The sequence below is a fragment of the Oryctolagus cuniculus genome, chromosome 8 (genome assembly GCF_051225735.1).
Source record: "Oryctolagus cuniculus isolate XC-2025 breed Fujian yellow rabbit chromosome 8, ASM5122573v1, whole genome shotgun sequence".
Classification (NCBI taxonomy): Eukaryota; Metazoa; Chordata; class Mammalia; order Lagomorpha; family Leporidae; genus Oryctolagus; species Oryctolagus cuniculus.
The window spans coordinates 80,856,949-80,877,574 of record NC_142874.1 but is presented as its reverse complement, the minus strand read 5'-3'; the positions used below and the strand labels follow the sequence as shown (position 1 = coordinate 80,877,574).

Sequence of the window (20,626 nt, the reverse complement as noted above, 5' to 3'; positions counted from 1 at the left end):
TGCCCATAAGAGATGCTGGCACTGCAGGTGGTAGCTTTACCCACTACACCACAGCACTGGCCCCTAACACATGTTCTTTCCATTCCTATCATCCCTCTCTAATTCCTCCCATGATGAGACACAGAAATACAGAATCTAAAGAGAGGCTGCTGTCCACATCCAGATCAAAGTCAGTGTGTCAAGACCCTTTGCCAGAATCAGTTGGTTCCTCCCTATTCATCCAGTATCATTTCATTTTTTTCTAAGCACTAGACTGACGAGTTTTTAAGACTCTTAATTATGGACTTCTCATTCTCACCCTTGATGTTACTTTCCTTCCTGTAAATCCTCAATTTTTTTCACTACATTTTCTGTAACAGAGAGTAGCTTCAAATTATTTCCATCTCAGAGCTCTCTTTAGTTATAGAAAGTCCTCAGTGATCCACTTGTAGTGTAAATTTCAACTATTATTTTATCTACAATGTATACTCTCCTCTGTAAAATTAGCAAACTTTAATATATTTCTTAAATGACTTAGAATATATGACCAAGAATAGGAAATGCTAATGACATTTTCCCTAGGGAACACAGGGAAGTAATTTATTATGTGAGGAAGAAATCAACAGATCATTTTAAAAGTGAATTATTATAAAACCTCTTCTGCAGAATAAAATGTGAAGAAAACATCATTCTCATTCTCATTTAGTGCAATGATCACTTGAGTGGTTAGCGGGGTCCTTATCTCTAAGAATACTGAAGCATATATCCAAATGCATGGACGTTAGGAAATAATGTACTATGAAGTGTGACCTCATGAGTACAGAAATACTGGGGATAAAACAGATAAGGACTTTAGAGGGAGATTAAACCTAAGAATGTTGTATTATTTTGATTGATGCTATCAATAAGGGAAATTAATGAGATTTTTCTCATCTTTAGGAATATTATGTTTCTTGTTCTGAAAAACCAATAGGAATACCAAAATAGATAAAGAGAAAACAGAATTACTTACTGTTAAAAATGTATCCACTGCAACATAATATTAAAAAAAAACTTAATATTTTAAATCTTAATATTTTAAATAAGAAACATAATAGCAACCACACAAACTAGTTCTTCCATGAAGGAAGAGTGTGATTCTTACGTTTTTTCATTTTCCCAACAGCAAGGAAATGCTAGGAATACATTGAAAAGTGTACTTTCAGTTCCATAGGAGAAACAGGCTACACTTGATATTTCTGTTCAGTAAATTTTCTAATATACCTGGCAGTATAGCCAAGAGAAATTTAGTATATCATACACAAGAGAAATTTAGTAAGCCACACACTTCTTTTGACGACCATGAGGATTTACTTGAACTTAAGAGAAGAAAAAGAAACAAAAAAGGGCGTACATATTCTCTTAACATAAAAATGAGGTTTAAACACACTTTCAAAAGGCCAAATTTCCTTAGAAATTAAGATACAACTTTATTTTTTCTTTTTGGCAGGCAGAGTGGACAGTGTGAGAGAGAGACAAAGAGAAAGGTCTTCCTTTTCCATTGGTTCACCCCCCAATGGCCACTGAGACCAGCACACCGCCAGGAGCCAGGTGCTTCCTCCTGGTCTCCCATGCAGGTGCAGGGCCCAAGGACTTGGGCCATCCTCCACTGCACTCCTAGGCCACAGCAGAGAGCTGGACTGGAAGAGGAGCAACTGGGACAGAATCCGGAGCCCTGACTGAGACTAGAACCCGGTGTGCCGGCGCCGCAGGAGGAGGATTAGCCTATTGAGCTGCGGCGCTAGCCCAAGATACAACTTTTAAAGCAATCATTTTAACAGGTCCCTGAAAAGAATTTCACTGTTGATAGCACCACACTGATGAAGAAATGGGAATTTTACTGTTGATCCATCAGTTCTAAAAACTTAGTGTGTATCTTTTATACTGTAGTCACATTCCTAGGGAAGGTTTCACTTACAAAGAGGATAATGACCTCACAGAGTTAAAGTGACCTGCTCAAGGTCATACAGCTATTAAGACTCACAGCCAGGATATAAGTTTAGGTATTCTCTTTCAAAATAGAATTGCTTTCCCCTACACACAATCCTGCCCTCCAAATACCTGTGATCTAACAGAGGAGATGAACAGAGCTCAAAGATAAGAGATTAAGGGAGCTCAACTCCGACACTCTTGTAATCCTCAAGCCAAGTTGCTGATGTTAAATTTGAACCTCAGGTCTGATCACAGAAGTTTCCATATTATTCCTGATATCAGTCATCATCTTGTACCCAGTTCTGGCAGTTGTATGCCTGGGTCTACATCCCTATGTTGCTTTCCTCAAGTATTGTAAAATACCTCAAGTATCTCATAAAGTGGGGTCCTGCTTTACTCTTGGCAGGACTACAGTCCTGTCTATCCTATGTCTGGGATTTTTATTTCTTTTAAACAGATTCCCATTGAGTTCAGAGTCTGCTCTGCAAGTTATCTAGAAGTTTCTAGTTCCTATACTGGCATACTCCTTAGTTCAGGCTATCATTATACTTTTTTTTTTATTTGACAAGTAGAGTTATAGACAGTGAGAGAGAGACAGAGAGAAAGGTCTTCCTTCCATTGGCTCACTCCCCAGATGGCTGCCATGGCCAGTGCTGCGCTGATCTGAAGCCAGGAGCCAGGTGCTTCCTCCTGGTCTCCCATGTGGGTACAGGAGCCCAAGCAATTGGGCCATCCTCCACTGTCCTCCCTGGCCACAGCAGAGAGCTGGACTGGAAGAGGAGCAACCGGGACTAGAACCCGGCGCCCATATGGGATGCCAGAGCCGCAGGCGGAATATTAACCAAGTGAGCCATGGCGCTGGCCCTATCATTATATTAATATGAACAACTACATTAGCCTGACTGGGTCCTTGGGTTTAGGTAAAATATCCCTAAATCATCTTCCACAGTACTACAGAAATCATTATATAGCATAAAACCAGTTATTTCCTTTCCACTAAAATTTTTTCACCAGATCTTCAAAATCTCTAGATAAAAGCCAAGCCCCTCAATACAATTTATAATTCCTTCTCACCTCATTGACTACCACTCACTCCAGTATATTTTTTCATAGTTATATCAAACTTCTTGTTATTCCTGAGACAGAAAAAAATAGCTGTATGCCTGAGCCTTTGCATATGTTGGAATGTCTGAATCTCCTCGCATTCTCATGGACAACTTTTCATTATTCCCTTACGTAACCACTGGTATTACCTCAATCATTGGGACTTTTTTCCAGAGGCAAAATTTGATACTTCTGCTCTTGTGTTCCTGTTGCACTTTTTAAGTCAACGTTAAGGCACTCCCACCCTGCACAGTCACGTGTTATTGGCATGAAAGCCTTGAGGGACAGAATCTTCTGTATCATGTGTGTGCCTCCATTGGTTTGTTCTTCCCATCTCTGCACTAACCTCACTACTTCCTTTTGAACTCCTAAATCCTGTTATTGTATTTTCTGTATCAGTGTCAATCATACTCTTTCCCAGGACAGAGAACACAATAATCCAGCCTATAGTGCCTCGGCCTACTGAGAATTTTGAACTGAAGGAAAGGAGCAAGATCTTTCTGACCTTCTCCTGTCCGACTTTTTCCTACTCTGCATTCTTCTGCAAGTTGGGCCATAGAAACCAGAGTCCTTCTCCCTTCAAATCAGCCATAAAACCTAGAAATATTCTATCCTTCCACCACCTGGCTGTAAAGAAATTCTCTGACCTACCTTATATAGATCCTAGGACCCACCTTCCAGAAAGGGTCCTATTCCACACTGAGGAGCAGGGAATGCCACATAGAGAGACCAAGAACCATTTGAACAGACAGCCCTTGGTGGATTCAGTTGATGACGACTGTATCATATCCTTGTTGTCCACTCACATTTCTACATGATTGTCCATTTTTCATCCAACCAAGTCATAAAAAATAGATTCCCTTGAGTCTTTGGGTCTTTATTTCTGAAGGCTCCCATGCCACCTAAGACTTTGATTACTCTTTTATACTTTTCTCTTGTTAACCTGTCTTTTATTAGAGGAGTGTTGGCTATATTCATGATGGGTGAGGAAAGGGGTCACATCTCTGTCCCTGCATAAGCAGAGATTTCATCATATTGAAATTTCAAATTGATCAGAAATAAAGGAAAACTAGTGCACTGACAAAATAGAAGTTATTTAAGATAAAATACACATATATAAATATATGCTTTATAATATTAATGTTATTAATTATATATTAGTATAATATAATACTTTGTATTTCTTGAGTACTTACTATTTACATAGCAGTTTTCGGTATCACATGAGTTTTTATTTGACCATTCAACTTTCTCTCAAATTAAAAGTACTCCTTGAATATTGAAGTCTTATTATCAGTAGTACAGGATCAATTTTCTCATCAATGCTTTAAAAGAAATACGTCTTTCCTCTCCCATTAATACTTTTTCTTAAACTCTAATGTCAGGTACAAAATCTTAAGATCTAATATCTCCAAATTAAACAAGTTGTTGGGATACATTCCCATTTGTTTTGCTTGGGACAAACCAGAAGACCATAAGAGGCATAAAGGAGAGAAAGGCCCTACTCACCAAACCATGCCTGCTGGTCTCCTTGTACTTCTATGGCTAAGCCAAAGTCTGCCAGTTTCACAGCTGCTCCCTTGGATTTGCTAGCTAAAAGCAAATTCTCAGGCTTTATTTAGAAAGAAAAAAAAAAAGAGAGGCTAGAGTGAGAATCTATTTTAAGTGACTATTCAAAACTAACAACATTTTATAAGAATAAGGAGGAAAAAAAAGTCATGCACTGTCGTCTCTCCCGGAGACTGTCATTCCTAAATCCCAGGGAAAATATGGTTAGAGAATGAATAAAAACAGTCATGTGTGCAGGCTTCAGACAGATGCATAAATGAAATGGAGAGATACTGGGTAAAAGGGATAATGTAATTGGGGAAAGATTAAATGAATGAGAGCACCTGTCTTGACCTGCTCACATGCTTTTAAAGACCACTTGAGGTCCAGATTTGGACATGGACATTGACTTAAGCCTAACAGAGCACAAAGATTTTAAGCAGAAGGAAAATTGGCAAAATGATAATGAGAGTTGGGCCAATCTACAGACATTTGGCAAAAGAACTGTGTAAATTAAATAATAGCTCACTTCAAAAGTTTGGACCCAAATGTAGTGATTTTTGATGCTTTAGTGTTTCCAAACAATTTCTGTAGAAATTTTGGAGAGTTAGTCTGAATGATGTACTAAATTTGCTGTCTTTAAGAATCTGTTTATTCTTAAAGGCACAAAGAGTATACTACTATTTGCCAAATGCTATAGATAGCTTTTTCGTTATGCCAGTTTTTTAAAACATAAATTACATTTCTTCAAAATGTGATTCAAAAACGTTCCTAATATTTAATTCTATAATATCAAAATTCCACAAGATATAGTTCTATTTTATAGGGTATTTATCATTACTTAAGGACTGATAATTCAGTTTTGGAATAAGGCTGTGTCTATACCACTGTTTCCCATCCAGCACATCAAGAAACATTGGTACTGTGAAAATAAGCACCAGGGCAAAGGCTTCAATTTCCCTGGACCCTCTTTGTGGATTTTAAGGAATGAAGGCAGATAGTCAGGAAAAGGAGGCTGATTACTGTATACAATAGAATCTATACAGCCCCAGCTATCAGGATGAACATATGGTTAAATTGGCATATATATCAGAGGGTGGGTCAAAGACTTCTTAACTTGGAATAAAAACCAGAAAATTTAGAGCTATGTCTCAGACTGAAAAGAGCTGGGAAACAATGGACTCTACAAGTGCCAAAACAACTAAAATTTCAGCCAAATTTGTTTTATTTGTTGACAAACAAGTAATTTTGAATTATTTCATCAAATTGACTACTTTTTTTCTTATTGAATTAGTCAATTCAGTTGTTTGTTTTGACCTTGTGTAAAACACAGCCTGACCCAGTATTTAATTTGTTGATTAAGCCAGCCATGCAAATTAGCAAAAACCCATAACCAGAACTCGAAGAAATTTTGTTAAATCTGCAAGAAATTAGAGTGTGGGGAAGTAAGTTTTAATCAAGTACCAGACTCTTCTTCAGGCTATTGCTTCTCACTGCCATCAGATTCATTGCTATTATGACAACTGGTGAATGTGATGAAACATTTGTAATTTTGTAGGGTTCATGGGGTTTCTGAACTGCCTCAGCCCTAAAAACACAATTCAGTTGGAATCTGGGATGAAGATATCTCAAGAATACAAAAGATATTCATGCCGAAATAACTTTATTAAGAGTTAACATTTGAAATTATTTGGAACCGTTGTTAACTCTCTATATACTATAGTATCTAATTATATTAATTATTTGTATTTGACATTTGATTCTCACAACTAAAATTTATGGCTCACTATGTTCATGCATTTTCCGATTTAATTGGGAAGTGATTTCCAACTGCTATATTAGGGATTAAATATTTGGAAAATCTACATCAAAATGTAAGCAATAGTTAATTCTATTTTTTCCTGAGCTTCACATGAGAATGCACTGGGGTTTCAGAGATCTCTGCTAATTCACTTATGTCCCAATTTATCAATCATAGACTCATTCAAGGAAGAGTTCTAATCACTGAGAAATCACTGTCATTTTAGGACTTTTACATCAAGTGATATTGAAATTTGTTGAGCAAATGACAGATCATGAGTGAATTAGCTTTTTAAAATTCATTGTGCTTTTACTCTTATCACTAAATCAAAAAGGTTCTGGGCAATGCTGTGTGCATTATGCCCTTAAACACCAAGGATCTGCCATTTCAGAAGAAAAGGAACACCTCAGAGATTCATCATGCATGACCTCTGAGTGACTGAGGCAAATATTCAAAACTAGAGCTGCTCTAAAGACCTCACTGTAGGGCCTTGTGAGTCACCAGGAAAATAACAGGTCCATTTGGTCTTTGTTTCACTATTCCCATGAAGACTGTTCAGCTGCAGTTATGTTACAGGAAGAGGTAGGTGTATTTCAAAGTGATTGTATAGATCTATAAATTAAGAGCACTAGAATAGCTTCATGCTGATGTATGCCTTCTAAGTAATTATGGAATATAGACTGAAAAGTGATGATGATTATTTGCTTTGTTAAAGGATATTTTGCTTCTTAATGTTTTCTCACAAGACTGATTTAAATGGCCAACTACAATGAAACATTAAATATATTACACAAATTCCATTTCTATATATCCCTTTGAAATGTGTTACTTTGAATAATAATGTCAGACCCTGCAAAGGTATGGGAGGCTTAATCACAAAGAATTTCTAAAGCAACATTTTAACCAGGACAGGCACATTTATTCTAAGCTTCTGGAATCACTACCACATATAAAACCTCCAACTTAAAAATGCATGCACTAAAAATGTTCATTTCCAAGTAGGTTAGTTCAAATTCTGAATGTTTACAGGAAGAAAGATAATTTGTGGTTATATTCCACCAAAGGAGAAAGAGTAGACTCCTAAGCAGTGGCTACCTCCTTAGGAAGGATCACCACTACATGCTTATTTGCTACTGTTTCACTAATTCAACTTGCTTAGAAAGGTGAGAAACATGGACTTCCAGTGCAGCTACAGTTGATTAGGGGGCATAGAGAAATATGAAGCATAGTGATTTAAAAAATGTGAAAATTTGGGTTTATGTCCTGGCTCTATATGGACTTAGGCCACTTACAGATTGTAGGAGGTAATTAATTAGTTTTTTCATCTCTCAAATGAAGTATTAGGCTATTAATTTCTATCTTGTGTTAGTACCTAAAATTCAGTGGGATTTTATCACATGAGCTCTGTTCTCTGTAGGGATAATATACAAATTAGTGATTGGCTATTACATTCCAGTGCAGCTGGCCATTTCAATATGCAGAATACTTAATATTTGTAATGGATGTTCATGACTTGAGAAATGTCTGTATGAATGAAGTCAACTTACATGCAATCTCTTATGTTAGTCCTTACATATTTAAATTAACTCTAAAGTTTTACAAAGCAATCACTTTTTAGGTTAGCTTTTAAATAGATTCTATTGATATTCTCACACAAAAGTTCCTCTCCCACCCCACTGCTTCCTAATGATGCAGGATTTTCCATGACATCTGGTCTCAGTGTCAACAACCATTTATAGCACATCAGCTGTAATGAGCAACAACTGTTTGTGAGTTTTATTCTGTACTTCCATATGGATACAATGGCAAGTTTTTCAATATGACTCAAGATTTTCTAGAAATTGTTCAATATTTGAAATTACTGAGGCAGGCTGCCGGAGTCATTTTAGAATTGGAAGAGAAATAAAGGTAAAATACCCCTCATTTTCTAAATAATGTAGGGAAGTCCAAATAAATGAAGTAAATATTTGAAATCAAGTTTCTCTTTTAAAGAAGTGACACTGGGGGCCATCGCAGTTGGTTAACGCCCTGGCCTGAAGCACTGGCATCCCATATGGGCGCCGGTTCTAGTCCCGGCTGCTTCTCTTCCAATCCAGCTCTCTGCTATGGCCTGGAAAAGCAGTGGAAGATGGCCCAAGTCCTTGGGCCCCTGCACCCACGTGGGAGACTCAGAAGAAGCTCCTGGCTCCTGGCTTCAGATCAGCACAGCTCCAGCCATTGGGGCCAATTGGGGAGTGAACCATTGAATGGAAGACCCCCCCCCACCCCCACCTCGAACTCTCTTCTCTGTGTGTAACTCTGACTTTCAAATAAATGGATAAATCTAAAAAAAAAAAAAAAAAAAAAAAAGAAGTGATACTGAGGGAAACTTTTCAATGGTACACAATATGTTCATTTCAAAAGGTAATCCATTCAGAAGGTACTTTCAGAAGACTCTGAAATATCCAAAAATATTTACTATCCATATCCAAATAAAATAGGGGGGGAAATTCATAAAAAAGACAAAAAATAGTTTTCATCTTGCTTCTCTAATTAGCATGATCTTGACTAAGGAACATATTTAGCAAAGGTGATGATCATCTTCAGCATTAGTCATACCATCGATTTATCTGGGTACAAATATGGTAATTTGCCAATCAATAAGACTCAACCAGTCTTATAAATATGAACCATATACTTCTCTCTTATGCTTCCTTCTCTTTTAAATATTGAAAAGCAGTTATTATTTTTATTATTCTATATTATTTGATTCTTATATTCCCTTGGCTATTATTTTTAAGGAGTAAAAATTATCTTCTAAAATTCAAAAATCTCACTAATTCAACAGGAAGTTACCTATTCAATGCTTTGGTGTGTTTTATATTATTTTTCCTTTGCCTAAGAAGGTGGAACAAAGCTCCCAGGAATTAATGAAATGGAATTTTGGCATTAATTGATTAACTTTAACATAAAACTCACTTCTTTCATTCATGTGCATGGCAAAAATGACTGTAGCTTTATTTTTAATGAATGCCTGGATGCATGTTCTTTTTTTTTCCTTTAAAGATTTATTTGGAAGTCAGAGTTAAGAGAAGGCCCCAAATAGCTGCAGCAGGCAAGGCTGGACCACGTTGAGGCCAGGAGCCAGGAGCTTCTTCCAGGTCTCCCATGTGGGTAGCAGTGGTTCAGTTACTTGGACCATCCTCTGCTGCTTTTTCCAGGCCATTTACAGGGAGCTTGATTAGATGTGGAGCAGCTGGGACATGAACCAACACCCATATGTGATGCTAGGAGTGGTAGCTTTACCTGGTATTCCACAATGCTGGCCCTGAATATCATGTGCAAGTATGAAGTACTGTTTCTACTGCCATGCCTATATGAGTCTATAAGACTCACTCTGTATTCCATTCCTATGCAGCATAGGAATGCAACAAGTCCATAAGACTCACTCTGTATTCCATTCCTATTGTATCAGCACACACTGTTGGGAAGACTGAAAGAACCAAAGTGACATTCCAATACCCCTGTGCCAATTATTTGTTTCTCCACTGCCTGATACACTCCAGATACTCAATAAGGAAACACTACAATGCCTAAATGAATTATTGAATTTTTATATGCATAATTTATATCTAAAAGGCCTACACATACATTATTTTCAAATGCTATATCTTATAAACTTTTATCTAAACATGGTTGTGTGTCTGGAGTCTTATATATCCATACTGCTGTTTATGAAGTCATTTAGTAACCATTTCCTTTACATGAACTGAAGAAATCTTACTTTATGTTAGTTATTTGAAAAAGCATGATTATAGAGATGTCCCCTTTTAGTGATTTATGCCAACTGATTCACAGAAATTATAATCTTTAGAGTCCTAAATGAAAGAACACATCTGACTTGATATTCCTTGATTTCTTGTGACATCAGGAATTATCACTTGTCATCGAGGCCTCTCTTTGACCTAATATTCCTCTGAAGGCAGTACGTGTCTGAAGTACTTCTTCTTTTCTGAGGGACATATTACAAATACAATTCCCACACACTTCAAAATTCTTTTAAAAATGATTTTAAAAATGATGTAAAAATAGATAGGCTGTAAGATTCCATGCACACAAGGTCTGTTCCAGTTTTGCTCCTTAATATGTGTCCACAGCTAAGAGAGTGCCTTAGTAGCTGATCAAGAAATGTTTGATGAATGTTTGTTCTTTTTCTTTTTATGCCTGAACTTTAAACCATCAGTTCACAAATATCCGACACCAAGTTAACAGCATGCTGCTCCTTATAAACATTCTATTTTTAAGGAATCCAAAGTGATTGTCTTGTTGGGCCTAAATTAAAGGTGGCAAATGCATTTCATTCTTCTCTTTGCTTCATTTTCCAAAGGCTGTAGCCAACACCAGCTCGTTGGTTTTCTAAATGGAAATTTTTACTTCACATACTCTAGTGGTAAATTTTGTTGCCCCTCCCACACCACATTATGTCTAATTATTTTATTTATCCCTAATGATACAGATTTTGTAAATCTCTGGACAATATGTAAGACTATTTTAATCTTTCACTAAACTTAGAATCTTTTTTTGCTAAATAAGTCTTAATGCTGCTAGCAAACTGTTTTTCCATCACTGTTTTGACCTATCCTTTGTTCTCTGTAAAATGTTTTTAATTCATCTAACTAACTGAATAGAGCACTGTGATTAAGCACGCAGACTTGGAACCAAATTGCTGGGACACAAATCATATCTTACCAGCTGAGTCACCTTGAATAAATTGTTTTACTTGTGATTGCTAAACTGTCCTTTATATGAAGTAAGTATGATTATAGCATCTTTCTCACAAAGCTGTATAATGCAGTTCAGGGTACAGGATAACTGCTTCATAAATGGCAGTTATTACCATTTTTATTCTTAAGGTCCTGCTTTGATCCAAATCCTCTCAAAGACCAAGTCCTATCTCTGAAGTTTGTTAGCACTGGCAGGTATCCCTGATAACACTGGATCTATACCAATTGGCTTGCCACTGGATGTATCTCAGACAAAGGACTGTGTCCATGTATTCACCAGGTACCACCTGGTGCTGACTGATGTAGTTCCTTTATGCTGCTATCCCACTCCCCTGATCCTTTACTTCTCTCTTGTTTTGGGGACATTGTCAGATTGCATGCTGAGCCTCAACACTGTTTCTAGGTTCGGCTAATTTTCCATCTGTTGCGAGTCCCAAAGAGTGGCAATTATTCAAATAGTGATCTTTATTCTGAAGATATACTTATCCTCTTTATGTTTTTCAAATATTAATGAATATAATCGGTAGCTTATTTTTATTCAGTGTTGCTTTTCATATTATAAATTTGCTTTTGGTTGAAACTCATTGGTTTCTAAATTGAAGGAAATAGCTACAAGTATTTGGTAGCTACCAAGTCCTGGGGTAGGTGGTGTGGATTTACACACTGTGTTAAACAGCTGCTGTTCCAGAGAGAGCTTACAAACAAATTGTATGGCACTCATATGTTCATAAACTTTTTTGTTAATGATTATTAAATTAACATTCCTCATGTTTTGCTCTCACTGATGTGGACCAGCTAAGCTACGTGCAGTAATCATCTGAACTGTACATAAATGAACACGTGAATTGGGATATGGAAACAAAATATGGGAGCCGGCGCCGCGGCTCAATAGGCTAATCCTCTGCCTACCGGCGCCGGCACTACAGGTTCTAGTCCCAGTCGGGGTGCCGGATTCTGTCCCGGTTGCCCCTCTTCCAGGCCAGCTCTCTGCTGTGGCCAGGGAGTGCAGTGGAGGATGGCCCGGGTACTTGGGCCCTGCACCCGCATGGAAGACCAGGAGAAGCACCTGGCTCCTGGTTTCGGATCAGTGCAATGCGCCAGCCACAATGCGCCTACCGCAGTGGCCACTGGAGGGTGAACCAATGGCAAAAAGGAAGACCTTTCAGTCTCTCTCTCTCTCTCTCACTGTCCACTCTGCCTGTCAAAGATAAAAAAAAATATGGGAAAGTAGAACAGTAAGAGCAGCATTTTTGTTTAAACTCTAATAATGAGAAATTTCACCAGTTGATCTTTTTCATTTTGCTATATTGGTATATATGATATTACAAATTATTTCTCAGACTACACAAGTACATCTTGGGTGTAAAAGGCACAAAAAACAGCTAGCAATTTGGCACACTCAAGCTGTACATAAACTGTCTCTAATACCCAAGTTTTAGGCTCTCTTAGTACATTTATGAATCGGCCTACTGAACCAAGCACTGAAAATGAGACTCAGTTGAAGTCTATCTCAATCAGCAATTTGATGGAAACTAGGACATCAGAGAAATTATAACAAGCTCTCTCAAAAGTTCATCTCTGCCCTTTTTTCAAGATCAGAATAAGAATGGAGAGCAAAAATACTTTCCCCTCTTGGGGGCAATCTGATGGGTAATGCTACAGTTTATTTCCTTTGGTAGTAAGTCTCCCTAGAAGTCAGCTGCCTGAGTTTTTAACTAGTGACTTTAGCTTATATGCCAAAGGAAAAAAATATTTTTCTTATAGTCCATGTCCTAGGTCCAGTGCCATCTCTGATTAAAATTCCAGTATTGGGGCCAGTGCTGTGGTGTAGTGAGTAAAGCCGCTTCCTGCAGTGCCGACATCCAGTATGGGTGCCGGTTCAAGTCCCACTTGCTCCACTTCTAATCCAGCTCTCTGTTATGGCCAGGGAAAGCAGTAGAACATGACCCAAGTCCTAGGGCTCCTGCACCTACATGGGAGACCCAGAAAAAGCTCCTGGCTCCTGGCTTCAGATTGGCCTGGCTCTGGCCGTTGTGGTCGTTGCAGGAGTGAATCAGCGGATAGAAGATCTCTCTCTCTCTCTCTCTCTCTCTCTCTGCCTCTCTGCAACTCTGCCTTTCAAATAAATAATTAAATCTCCAAAAAAAATTCCAGTATTTGAAAGGCTCAGCTGAGTCCAGAAACTTAAAGAAATGCAGTGTCATGATCTGACTAAATGTAACTTAAAAGTCATGGAAGGAAATTCATATTTTTCATGGTTGGCTTTTACAGTATTGTTAGGGTAATACAACACAGGGTAAAATGTTTTAAGTGATAAATTTATTAGCGTTCTGATAAAATAGCACAAATAATGTGCATGACCATATATGTTCACTTAAAAGCAACATAGTACTGTGGGTTCTGAGAGGCAACAAAAAGAGGCTCTTGGTGTACACAGCTAGTTAGGAGTTTTTGAGATGATACGGAAAAACATGAATTTTCAAAGAAATATTATGCATTATGTTTCCTTTATTCTAATGGTTCAACTTGTGTGAGCAGATGAACGAAGTCCTATATTGATTCTACCAAAGAAAATGCCACTTAATGACACTTGCATTTTTGATATTTAAAGCTCTCAGAATCAACCAAAATTAAAGCAAGATTCCAGCAAACTATGTCAATGCTTTGCTTAGAAATCACATCTTCATATAACTAACTGTGGGTATTTAGAGATTTATTCTTCTAGAATATTAAATTTATGGAGAACATAGGTTCATAAATTATGAGGGCCATCTACACATAACATTCTAGGCCTTACCACTAAAAACATAAAATGTTAAGCATCCTAAACTACCATTTGCCACATTTGCATTAATGCCTGGAAAATACTGAGGTTTCAAACACAGAATCCAAACTATTCTGAATAGTACTCACAAATGGTATTTTTCCCACCTGTTAGTTTTCTTCTCTCTAAATTCCTAGGCCCTCAATATTTCTCTGAAGTTTCACAAATAAATCAAACTGCTGAATGAGGGAATGGAAGAATCAATGAAAGAGTATTATGTTTGTGAACTATTTCGTTTTTAAATGATACAAAAGTTTCTCATCCCCAGTGGTACAAGGAGCAGACTGACGTCAAAGATCAGTAGGCATTCATGAGACTATTCATATAGAGACTTAAATACACTTATGTTGCATAAATAGCATTTGATGGGAAAATTTGTTATACATTTTTCCATTGTATTTTTCAAAGGTGCTGGTATCTTGGTCTTAGTAATAAAAATAAATAAAGAAAGAACCAAGAAGTGTCTGTGACCTCAAATTTCTAGAACAAAGGTTAAGGGAAAGAGAAGGTCACTGAGTTCTTTGGCATCCATCACTCAGGCAAAAAGTTTCCTTATTAACTTTATGTCAGCTCACTTTACATCTCTGACAAGTATTTACATAATATTAGTTACCTATAAAATGCCTCTAAATTAATAGAACAAGTTCAGATTAAAGAAGAGATATTCAGTCCTATTGAAAGTCATATTAAATACCATAGTTATTCTAAAGAGGAAGGAACATAACAACCTATTTATTGTTAATGTTAGGAGATTATTTTTCTCTGGATGAATGGAGATTTATATGTCTCAAGTGTGTATTGGAAAAGATATTAAATACGAGAGATAGCGGTGAGGGAAGGCTCCTGGGAAATGTGTTGGAATGCATACACACAACTTTACTGCTTGTGTTTTTGCTTTTACAGGCATAATTGCAGCTGAACAGTCATTAGGAGCTGTGTGGTGGTTTGGCTTCTCCAGCAGCATTACTCACCTTCAGGTCCCGATGGACTACGCCCATCTGATGGCAGTGTAGCACAGCCTCCAGGATCTGCTGAATGCAATGACTGCATGCAAACACCAGGGGGCGTGTGTTAGTTCCAAGCTTACACTCACTGTCTGTACACCCTCAGAGAGACTGGGTCAAAGTGCAGAGCTAGCAGACAACTGGAGTTGTATTTTATCACCTTCAATAATGTAAACATATTGCTCAAGTAGAGTGACTACTACCTCAGAACAATCAGGATCTTGCCAGATGTGAACCAGAATGTGGGTCCACTTTTTCTAGAAAAATCTATTTTAAAAAGTGTTCATTTCATTCAGGAGCTCATTTCCTGGTTATAAATTCTCCCAGGAAATGAACTGGAACACAAATATAATCTTTATAGCTGTTGTGTGCCAATTCTATCCCATGCACAGAAACTGTTTTTTCTATTCTCCCCCGTTTTTCCAGTATCCAGTATAAAAGCCATCACATTAGCAGTCAAGGCACCATTAAGGTTAATTTAGGCTATGTAATGAATTTTTGATAAATCATTAACTTCTCGTGCTTTAATTTAGCTGGCAATTATTATCTCTTGCCTCAGGGTTCATCAGACTCAAATGGAGCAATGTGTAACCAGTTGTTCTGCGACAGCCACCCATGGTCTCAGAACAGAAGTGGTGTTGAAATCTACAGGCGGACATACATCACCAGCCAAGTTTCTCTCCAGACAATTGCTGGACATTTGAGGAAAGCCTGCCCCCAACCACCTCTGGTAGTTTACTATTTGGAAACTTAACAGCTTGCATTGTTACTATTGTCCTTCTCCTTTTGCTATGATGTATATTTAGCCTGTAGATGAGCAAACTGAAAGAAGCATCATGCATTATCATTTCATCATTTTCTCATTTTAGGAAACAGTTGGGAAAGGCAAGGGCACCATGTTAAATACCCACCCTCAGCCCTTTCCCCAGAAAAAAAACAAAAACAAAAACAAAAAACCTCCTTTGATTCAGATATATGGACTCCATATACTGACCTTCAGGTCCCTGTGAACTATGCCATTTAGGTGACAATGATTTACACTTTCTAGAATCTGCTGTATACAATGACTGCAAAGATACAAGGGCAGAATGGAAGGGAGAACATTTTAAAGGCACATATTCACATTGAATACGAAATAAAATGAAAGTTCAAACGAAACAAACAAACAACAAAAATTGTATTTCTTCCCTTTTTTTAGCTTTATACTGAAATTAAACAATGCTGAATAAAGCTAACTCTGGTTCTAACAAACACAACATCCAACATAGAATTTGTGACATGTTCAGACAAAACAATTTGAACTGTGTTTTTTTCATTGCAAGTCACAAATTAAGTCATCTGTATACAGAAGTTGAATCTTCAATATTCAGTAAGAAAAATGTATAAATAATTCCCATAATGTTCTGGGAAAATTCTTCAGACATATAAAATGTCCATGTATTTTTTTTTTTTTGACAGGCAGAGTGGACAGTGAGAGAGAGAGACAGAGAGAAAGGTCTTCCTTTGCCGTTGGTTCACCCTCCAATGGCCGCCACGGCCGGCATGCTGCGGCCAGCGCACTGCACTGATCCGAAACCAGGAGCCAGGTGCTTCTCCTGGTCTCCCATGGGGTGCAGGGCCCAAGCACTTGGGCCATCCTCCACTGCACTCCCGGGCCACAGCAGAGAGCTGGCCTGGAAGAGGGGCAACCGGGACAGAATCCGGCGCCCCGACCGGGACTAGAACCCGGTGTGCCGGCACCGCAAGGCGGAGGATTAGCCTAGTGAGCTGCGGCACCGGCCATGTCCATGTATTTTTTTATACACATCAAAACTGTTTAAAATCTGAGGTCACAATTAAACATGGGTGTTGAAACAAGAGGGTGAACACAGATGAAGTGGCAGGCAAAACAGGGGTTAAAAAAAGGAGGGACACATTTACTATATGACTTAGAATTGCAAAATATATTAATAATAAAACAAATGCAAGTTTCCAATAACAGAGGGAGAATTTAAAGTAAATGTATAACACAAAATAAATCCCTCTTCAGCGTAAGAATACTCTGGGGAAGGGCTGGGAATCTTGCAAACAATGAAAATAAAAAAAAATGTTTTAATTCAAAGGAGCACTGGTAATTATTAACCCCATTTCCATACACTTCAATGAGGAAAAACTTTCACTCATTACTATGTCAAAATGTATAAATCAAGCTATTCTTATCAAAGGCTCACTGATATCAAATTTAAGGGTATTTCAAAAGGTTCATGAGAAAATGAGATTAAAAGATGTTGATTTTGGTGCAAAAAAGTGTTGAAATCCCCCTTTTTTATAATATACATTTTCCATGAACTTTTTGAAGAGTCTATAGACTGCTAATTGCAGGACAGAAGAGAAATTTCTGATTGGCACCTTAAGGTTCCAGGAGCTGTTATCTGACAAACAATAACGTAGAACATATCACATTGATGGAATTTTTATAAATTCACTGTGCAATTAAGTTGCAACTTTGTACAGAACTATATTTATTCATTGAAGAATAAAGCAAACATTTTAATATAAACATATCAAACCATCTCATGTACAAAATACATTACTTTGAGGAAATTCCTGAAGAAAAATATAATCACTATATGATTTAGTACAATGAAAATGTCAAAAAAATTGATTGTAGCCTTTTACTCTAACTCTATTAACAGTACTATTAAAAGAGCCTCACATTGGTTGTTGATTACACAGTTTATTTGAGTATTGATCATTATTTTTAACTATATGATGCTTTCTTCCTTCTACAATAATGTTCATTTTGTACTGCTTTTTAGAAGTATTTCCCTTCCTCCTTTCAAACCACATACAGTGGACCTAAGGAATAATAGAAAATAAAAAGTAAACAATAATTCATGTTAAATGAACTTCACTACTTTTTACTAGTGAAGATGGGTAAATTCTTAAATTCTTGAGAATGTGTAAGAAAATATACTTTTACAACATTTTTGAGGAATATCTTCTTTACACCTTAATTGGGAAAAGAATGTTTCATCTTGCTTTTGTGTAAGATCTATCTAAAAATATCTTGTGGTTACTTTCCAAACTTAACATAAGCATGCATATTAAATGACCTAAACCATAGGTTCTATCACATTGTCTTATGGTTCTACGACAGTTAAAATAATATGTATTTCAATTTTAACCAATATTTTTCAAACATATTAATAACCTGTTTAATATATTTTTAAGGCAAAATAAATGAAATTCCTCAACTCTTTACCACCTTGATTAAATTATCATTCTTGTGGCAAATGGGAAAGGCAAATATCTACTTCTAGGGTGCTCTGCAATTCCTTTTCTAGGATCTATTGTGAAGATTTCAAGTATTTTGCACAACCAAGGATTTGTTTTTCATGGTATAAGTTACATGGAAATTTTTATTTGAATTTATTAGCAAAAATTCTATTAAAAATGTGGAGTGATGTACAGATTCATATAATGTCATAAACAGTGACATTAAACTAAGAAGTTAGAAATGTTGAAATGACTCTGAGTATGCCATGCTACATTGCAGGGAGGGGCACCTCAAGACCAGCTGCATGTTGGCTGCATCTAGGGAGGGATGGGCAATCCTTGGGAAACTCTGAATGGGAGTATATCTCACATTACTAATGAGCTACTTAATCTTGATCAGGTTTTGTAAGATTAGAGATAATTACATACATATATATATATATATATATATATATGTAAGGAATGATGAGGAAAATAATACCTAAGCATCTGTTACATCACTCCAAAAATGTTGCTTTAGAGGTGCTTAGGAAGTTTCAAATTAGACAACATATTAGCCTTTAAAAAAACTGTGAAGATTTCGCCAATTAACAAGTTTGGGAAATAATTACTGAATGCTCTGAAATGCTTGAATAAATATTTCTCATGTCAGAGCTCCAGAGTTTTAATGCAATTTAAGGAGACCACTAGTTCTTTTTTCAGTCTGCTTCTATTTTCTGAGCAGACATGTGCTGTTCAGTAGAACTTTCTGGGAGGATAGAAAGGCTCTATATCTGCTCTGTCCAACTGACAGTCACAAGCCACTTGTAGCTATTAAGCACTTGGATTGTGGCTAGCTAAACTGAGAACAGATAAACAGAAATTTTAGACCACATCCACAGATTTTTTTTTTTTTCTCTCAGAATCATTCTGGAGAGCCTTAAAAGAGACAGACATCAATTAATCATGAAAAGAAGTCCAAGATGACATTACGAGGTTCTCAGAAATACTTTCAAGAGAATTTTAAAGTATATTGAACAAGTGCCATTTGAATGTTGAATCTTGTTTGTTGTGTAGGGCAAGTTACTTACCTGGCGTCTGCTTCACTGTAATATTCTCTTGCCACTATGTCTTCAAAGAGTTCACCTCCAGTAACTCTGTGAAGACAAATACAATAACCACATGGAAAAAGAAGAAGAAAAACAAGCACCAATAGGTTTGTAGCTAGCATTCATTTGGAATTTTTTCTTAGATTTTGAAAAAATTATCAGAACAAATTATTTATAAACTATCATGGCACTTAGTTTTCATTTATAGTCAGATCTATGTTATTAATATAAACTTTTTTTGTCTTGGAATAACTAGATCCTAAGGTCACAATTTTCCATGTTCCATAAATATATTCAGTAACGTCTTCTATAGAAAGTAGCTTCTAAGAAAGTATTCATTTCAATTCTACAAATATTAAGTGAGATTTGACAAAATGGATGCACACTTTAGCAACATTTTCTGAACAAAAAGGGGCTGATAAAATGACAGCAGTTGAGAATGAGTGTGTAGCCCTAATTCTGTGTATCTTTTCAATTTTTTTTGTGCATGAATCTTTAAACCTAGAGATTTTCTCCCTTACAAACACACACATAGAAATGCAGACTTGGGGCTGGTGCTGTGGCGTGGCGGGTAAAAGCCGCTGCCTGCAGTGCCAGCATCCCATATGGGAGCCGGTTCGAGTCCTAGCTGCTCCACTTCTGATACAGCACTCTGCTATGGCCAAGGAAAGCAGTAGAAGATGGCCCAAGTCCTTGGACTCCTATACCCGTGTGGGAAACCCAGAAGAAGCTCCTGGCTCCTGGCTTCGGATCCCAGCAGCTCTGGCAGTTGCAGCCAATAGGGGAGGGGAAGACCTCTTTTTCTCTCTCTCACTCTGCCTCTCCTTTTCTCTTGGTGTAACTCTTTTAAGTAAATAAATAAATCTTTTAAAAAGAGAAAAAAATGCAGACTTTTCTCACAAAAGTGGGATTGTGAAAAAATCAGAAATAATGAAGTTATATTTTTCATATTACATAAAATCAAGAGCTCTGTTTCATGTGAAAAGCATTTACTCCTATTTAAAATAATATAGCCACGAATAGTTACTCATAAGCATATGTGCATGTGTGCACACATAGACATTTGCACATTTGAGAATTTTTTCATATTGTATTCATATTACTATGTGGTCACCCAATAAAAGCTCTTGTACATTTAAAAAAATAGAATTTTTTTCTAGAAAAAAATCTTACAAGTAAAATTTCTGTGTCAGAGAGTACTCAGATTTAAAATTCTGTGGATGCACAAGGCAAACTGATTTCCAACAGAGTGAAGGTGCTCAAGATCCAAATCATTACTAATAATA

The 20,626-nt window shown here is 36.9% G+C and overlaps 1 protein-coding gene across 41 annotated transcripts in view; it reads right to left on the bottom strand.

The window, feature by feature from the left end:
* CAMK2D (calcium/calmodulin dependent protein kinase II delta) overlaps window positions 1-20,626 on the bottom strand; it is a 332,678-nt gene that overhangs the window by 80,417 nt on the left and 231,635 nt on the right. For 25 of the 41 annotated variants that reach the window (XM_089301697.1, XM_089301705.1, XM_089301704.1 and 22 more), the window contains 3 exon segments: window positions 19,323-19,388; window positions 15,989-16,061; window positions 4,564-4,666 (listed from right to left, as the gene is read on the bottom strand). In XM_089301697.1, coding sequence (XP_089157823.1) covers window positions 4,564-4,666; window positions 15,989-16,061; window positions 19,323-19,388 — 242 coding nt within the window. 41 annotated transcript variants of the gene reach the window in all.